Source organism: Mustela erminea, chromosome 7 (assembly GCF_009829155.1).
Source record: "Mustela erminea isolate mMusErm1 chromosome 7, mMusErm1.Pri, whole genome shotgun sequence".
Classification (NCBI taxonomy): Eukaryota; Metazoa; Chordata; class Mammalia; order Carnivora; family Mustelidae; genus Mustela; species Mustela erminea.
The window spans coordinates 106,867,646-106,873,645 of NC_045620.1; the positions used below are offsets into that span (position 1 = coordinate 106,867,646).

The following is a 6,000-nucleotide window of genomic DNA, read 5'->3' on the forward strand; positions in this document are numbered from 1 at the left end:
TTAAAGCCTCTGCCTTTGGCTCAGGTCATGATCCCAGGGTCCTGGGATCCAGCCCCACATTGGTCTCTCTGCTCAGCAGGGAGCCTGCTTCCTCCTCTCTCTGCCTGCCTCTCTGCCTACTTGTGATCTCCGTCTGTCAAATAAATAAATAAAATCTTTAAAACAAAAACAAAAAACAACGCAACAACTGTAGGAAAACCCATCTGTTTTTAAAAAGATTAGGTAGGTGGATTTTAAAAGATTAGGACCCAACTTCCATAACAGTCTGGCGCCTTTCTCCAGGCGACAGAGACACTGCTCAGTGCTCCTCCAGCCCATCAAACTTTTGGTAATTCTTCATCCTCACCAGAGCCTCCGAGACTTATAAAGACCCTTAATCTAATCCCACATGTATAAGGATCAAGAGCAGGGATTCCGAATATAGAACACCCAGGCTCATATGGTGGCCCTGCCAAATACTACCTCTGTGATGTGGGAAAATTACCCAACTATTCTTTGCCTCTTATCTCTCATTGATAAAATGGAAAATGAGTATTAATTGCACCTAGTCACAGAGCTAACGTGAGGACTGTAAGCAAGCATGAAAGGTGAATGCTCACTAAATATCAGCCACTTCTACAAACTGCTATGGCCCACAAAGAAAAATCCACAGACAAGGTTCTTCTGGTACCTCCCCACTGTGACTCTCTCCCTCTCCAAAAACACAGCTTCACCCTCTGGCTTCCTCACCTGGTCTCCAAGGGCAGCCTGGATGAAGCTGAGCAGCACCTCATAGGTCTCCCGGGTCTCTTTAGTCTTGGGCTTATAGATGATGCCCACCATCTCATCGATGCCCTCGGACAGCAGGGTATAACCCTTCATCTTGTTAATGTCATGTCGGTCCTCATCACGCTTTCTTCGCCTAATGAACACATGATGTTTAACAAGCACAACCTACATCCCAAAAGGCAAAACTAAATCAAGCCTACCCTCCTCTCCTCAGCTTCATGGCACACAGGTAATATTTAAAAACATAAATCTGGGGCACCTGGGTGGCTCAGTGGGTTAAGCCTCTGCCTTTGGCTCAGGTCATGATCTCAGGGTCCTGGGACCGAGCCCCGCATGGAGCTCTCTGCTCAGAAGGGAGCCTGCTTTCCCCCTCTCTCTGCCTGCCTCTCGGCCTACTTGTGATATCTATCAAATAAATAAATAAATTTTTTTTTTTTTAAAGATCTTATTTATTTATTTGACAGAGCGATCACAAGTAGGCCGAGAGGCAGGCAGAGAGGAAGAAGCAGGCTCCCCACCAAGCAGAGAGCCCGAGCAGAGAGCAGAGGCTTTAACCCGCTTTAACCCACTTTAAGCCACTGAGCCACCCAGGTGCCCCAAATAAATAAAATCTTAAAAACAAACAAACAAACAAACAAAAAACCCATGAATCTGTACTTCAGCAAATGATTCCCATTCAGCCATCTTTTTTTTTTTCTTTTTTAAAAATTTTATTTATTTGAGAGGGTGAGAGAAAGAGCACGAGCAGGGGAGGGAAAGAGGGAGACAGAGACTCCCCACTGAGCAGGGAGCCCAATATGGGACTTGATCCCAGGACCCCAGGATCATGACCCAAGCCAAAGGCAGATGTTCAACCGAGCCACCCAGGTGTCCCTCCACTAGGCCATCTAGTAGCAGGAAGGGAATCCTTTGTTATTCTCTTTAGATGCAATAAACGTTGCAATGAGATAGCCTCCTCATTCATTTGAAAAAGGACAACCCTTGTTACTTGGCATGACAACACTATTTAATCGAATTTCGACTCTCACATACATTTTCTTTTTCCAGCCAGAGAAAGAGGCTCCAAAAGAATCTACTGCCACTGATTACCAACAAATTGTAACAAACCTGGAAAGGAAGCCATAATCTGCAAAGTGGAGAACCAGTGACGTATTAACTCATTCCAAATATATCTAATCAAGGGGGCCTGGCTGGCTCAGAGGAAAGAGCAAACAACTCGATCCGGGAGTTGTGGGTTCATGCCCCATGCTGCAGAAATTACTTAAAAATAAAATCTTAAAACAAACAAACCCAAATATAACTAATTAAAACTGGGCCTACCAATTTTTTGAGACTTCATCATGGGAGGAAAGAGACAAAGATATCAGGGATTTCAAAATATAAGGATCAAGTAAAGTTCAATGACCATTTCAGTTTTGAAATATAGCCCCCAAAAAGAAAAAAAAAAACACAAAACACAACAAAAACAAAAAAACAAACAACCTGTCTTTCATATTATGGATACTTCAGTATTAGTCCACACCAATGAAAGCAGAAGTGGGCAACATCAGAGGAAAGAAGCAGGGGTGGGAAGTTTATAATGGAAGAAAAAGAGTTAATGAGGCAGGGAATAGCAAGGGTCTTGAAAATACCATGGAAAAAATTAAGATCTCCCTATGGATCAGAAACATTTATATTAGAAAAAGATCTAAAAGTTGTTTTCTCAGGGCGCCTGGGTGGCTCAATTGGTTAAACATCCGACTTTTGATTTTGGCTCAGGTCATGATCTCAGAGTGGTGGATCATGCCCTGAGTTGGCTATTGCTCAGCAGGGAACCTGTCTGTCCCTCTCCCTCTGCTCCTACCCTTGCTCTGTCTCCTAAATATATAAATAAATAAATAAATAAATAAATAAAATCATTATAAGAGTTGTTTTCTCACTTCAGTACTCATCTTGCACTAAACATTTTGGCAAAAACACTGCTCAAATGCTCAAGAAGAGGTGGATTTTGTATCCCCCCAAAATCATTTTCTCCTTAATACTCACTTGGCTCTTCTTTCCTCCTGCATCTGTGGTTTGGTCCGTTGAGCCTTATCTCCCATCCGGGTGCCCTCCAACTTCCCAACCAGGGACAGCACCTCTCCCGTGGGTTCATCCCGCCGGGTCCGATCAATGAGAGAGCGGTCAGCTTGGAGGACAAGATTCGAGTTCTGAAAAGATCACAATGTTATCCAAGTACTGACACGAGTAGGGCCACTTCCTGTATCACAGGAATACGACTTGATAATATCAAAATTAGTAAGAACTGCAGCAACTAAGTGCTGATAAGCACATTCGGAATAAGAGACTTTCCTTAAGATGGAAGAGCGCCACACAACTGCGCACGAGAAAAGAGCGATCAAATCAACTGAACGATCCTGGCTCCTAACACTGCCCGCGATAACCCACACCTGGGAAAAGTGTTGGCACGCTGGGGGTGACACAAAAGGGAGCGGGTATGGAGCCGAGGGGACAGGGAACAAACACTCCTAGCAGAGCTCTTAGCCTATCCCTCCCGCCCTAGTCCCTACAGGGGTTATTCATGTCGCCATGTACCCCCACCTTCTCCCGGATCTGATTTCGACTCCGTTTTCGTGGTTCACCTGCAGGCCTTCAGACTAGAACCTCCGCCTCCCGCTCCCCAATGGGTTTCCTAGCTTGGGTCGTTCCCCAAGCCCACACGCACCGCCTTGTACTCGTACTGCAGGCTACGGGCGGTCACATCCGCCATGGCGGCGGCTGTTCGGGGATCTCAGAGTCCGCTCCCTTCACCGCAAGCTACCAAAACCGTTGCAGCCCGCTCCGGCTCCCGCTCCGCCGCAACAACGCAGGATGGACGCACAGGAGAGGGAAAGAGACGAGCCCCTTCCGCTTCCGGGTCGCGCGCCAGAAGCGTGAGTGGGGCGTGTCTCCGGTGAACGTTCGGAGCTGACCCGCGGCCTTCTGGGTGGGGTGGGCGGGGCCGAGGCGCCCAGATCAGCGAATCCGGTCACCCCCGACTCGGGTTCTGGCCCCTTCTTGCGACTTCAGGCCCACCGCGGATAGGCTGTCTTCGCGGTACTACTTCCCGGAGCCCTCACATCATAGCGAAACGTCCTCCTGCTTAGCCCCCTCTCCTCGCCCAAGAGCTTTTCTACCTGCTTCTTCCTCACTGGCCACCGTCCCGTGTGAGCTGTGCTGGCGAGGGGTGGCAGCCCGCTCCTTTTCCAGTTGAGGAACCCGAAGCACCCACCCAGCGAGAGATTTAAGACTGTGTGTGTGGGAATTACTGGTATCCTCCTTTGGGTTTCAATTCTGTATTTAACAGTTGAAAGAAAACTCTCACCCGTTCCACCTGAAACCCATACGTGTCAACAAGACCCTCGTTCTGGGCCGGCCCGGGCCCCTATTCGCACCCAAATGTTTGTCTCATTCCTTCACAGAGCCCAAGGCAGCTAGCTGCCCTCTTGGCAGGACCAGCTCCCTGAAGGCAGTGACTTAATTTCCTCCTCAGCATCAGAGAGCCCCGGGGCCACGAGGCACCGCTGCCTTCCCACCCCGAGTTAACCAACCTGTTCTCGCCTGTAGAATGGCAACTACGAGCTGAACGTTACCTCACTTAGAGCCTGTTGAAAAAGGAATGAAAGGGGAAATAATAGTAAGCCAAAGGAATGCACATCCTCTATAGCAGTTTCTGGGCCAATTTTGACCTGCAGGGGTATTTTTGGCTGTTGACTCCTTACTTAAAGTAGTTCATGAAAAATCTGGACTTTTAGCATTTATGGAGAAATGAGAAAGCTGGCCGCATGAGACCCACGTTCCTCCTTGGCCTCCTTGTCCAGTGCTAATCAGCAATTTGCTGTCTTCGAGGATACACATGCTCCTCCCACTGCTCCTGTTTTCTCATACCTGGCTCCTGGAGACATGTAGTTTGCAGCCCCGACCCTATTTTTGTCTACCTGGGCCTTCCAAGGGACAGTCAAGTCCTTGTGGCAGCTCTGCTCCTCAGTGGCTTTGTGACTGTGAGGTCCCCTGGTCTCTTGGGGTAAGCATCATTTTGTCATTCTTAAAATTGAGGCAGTATAACTTTCCCCCTGTATGTGTTGTGATTCAGTGAGGTAGTGTGTTTAAAAGCCCCAATGAATTAATTGCCTGACTCAAGGTGGGGGCTCACTGAAGGTTATTTAAATCTGAATCCTCAAGACTGACTTTTATTTTGTGACCATCCTGTGGCTCACTCACCTGACACAAACGTATCAGAAAAATATTTCAGGGATTCTCTTCTGTGTTTCTATAGGAGTGGTATTCATGTTCACAGACAAGCCTGGGCTGTGGACCTATCTGTGAAACAGAGGAGGAGTGGGGAGTGACTGACTACTCATGGGAACAAGTTTTCTTGCTGGGGTCTTGGTAATGTTTTAGATTATGGGGATAGGTGCACAACTCAATGCATATTAAAAATCATTGAATCATACATCTTTTTAAAAAAAGATTTTATTTATTTGAGAGAGTACAAGCAAGAGACCAAGAGCAGGGGGAGAAGGAGAGGCAGACCCCGCTGAGCAGAGAGCCTGATACGGGGCTCGATCTTAGGACCCTGAGATCATGACCTGAGCCAAAGGCAGCCGCTTAACTGACTTAGCCAGCCAGGCACCCCTGAATCATACATTTTAAGTGAAAGAATTGTGTGGTACATAAATTATATCTCGGTGAAGGTGTTTTGTTTTGTTTTGTTTTTTAATTTTAACAGGGTTATCCCCAGGAAGCTGAAGGACCCAGACACCCTGACAAGCACAGGCCCTTGGTGGGGGGTGTTCCTTACCAAGTTGGGTTCAACTTTAATTTTCTTCCAGTTTATGTGTGCCCCATTGTGCTGCCTCTGCCCAGAGATTCAGAATTCAACATTCCCTAGTGCCATGCCTGGACACAGGGTTACTCAGGCTCCTAGACCCTGCATTCCTGTACCTTAAGACCTGTCATTTCATTTAGTAACCTCTCAAATATGTGCACTAAACTTTGTGAGCACTGTTAGGGACTCAGAGAAAAACAAAATGCAGCTAGAACCTTTGAGAAGTTATAGTCTTGGAGAAATGAAATGTAACAGTAACTGCAATTAAAAAGCTGAGTGAGGGTGTCTGGGTGGCTCAGTCAGTTAAGCATCCAACTCTTGGTTTTGGCTCAGGTCAGGATCTCAGGGTTTTGAGATGGATCCCTATGTCAAGCTCCACGCTCAGC

At 47.2% G+C, this 6,000-nt stretch overlaps 1 protein-coding gene across 1 annotated transcript in view; it reads right to left on the minus strand.

The window, feature by feature from the left end:
- SNRNP200 (small nuclear ribonucleoprotein U5 subunit 200) overlaps positions 1-3,517 on the minus strand; it is a 29,622-nt gene extending 26,105 nt beyond the window's left edge. The window contains exons 1-3 of the mRNA XM_032352832.1: positions 3,473-3,517; positions 2,794-2,957; positions 730-901 (exon numbers count right to left, since the gene is read on the minus strand). Of these exons, the coding sequence (XP_032208723.1) occupies positions 730-901; positions 2,794-2,957; positions 3,473-3,517 (381 nt within the window). The remainder of the gene's footprint in view (positions 1-729; positions 902-2,793; positions 2,958-3,472) is intronic.
- Between the last annotated feature and the right edge of the window lie 2,483 nt (positions 3,518-6,000).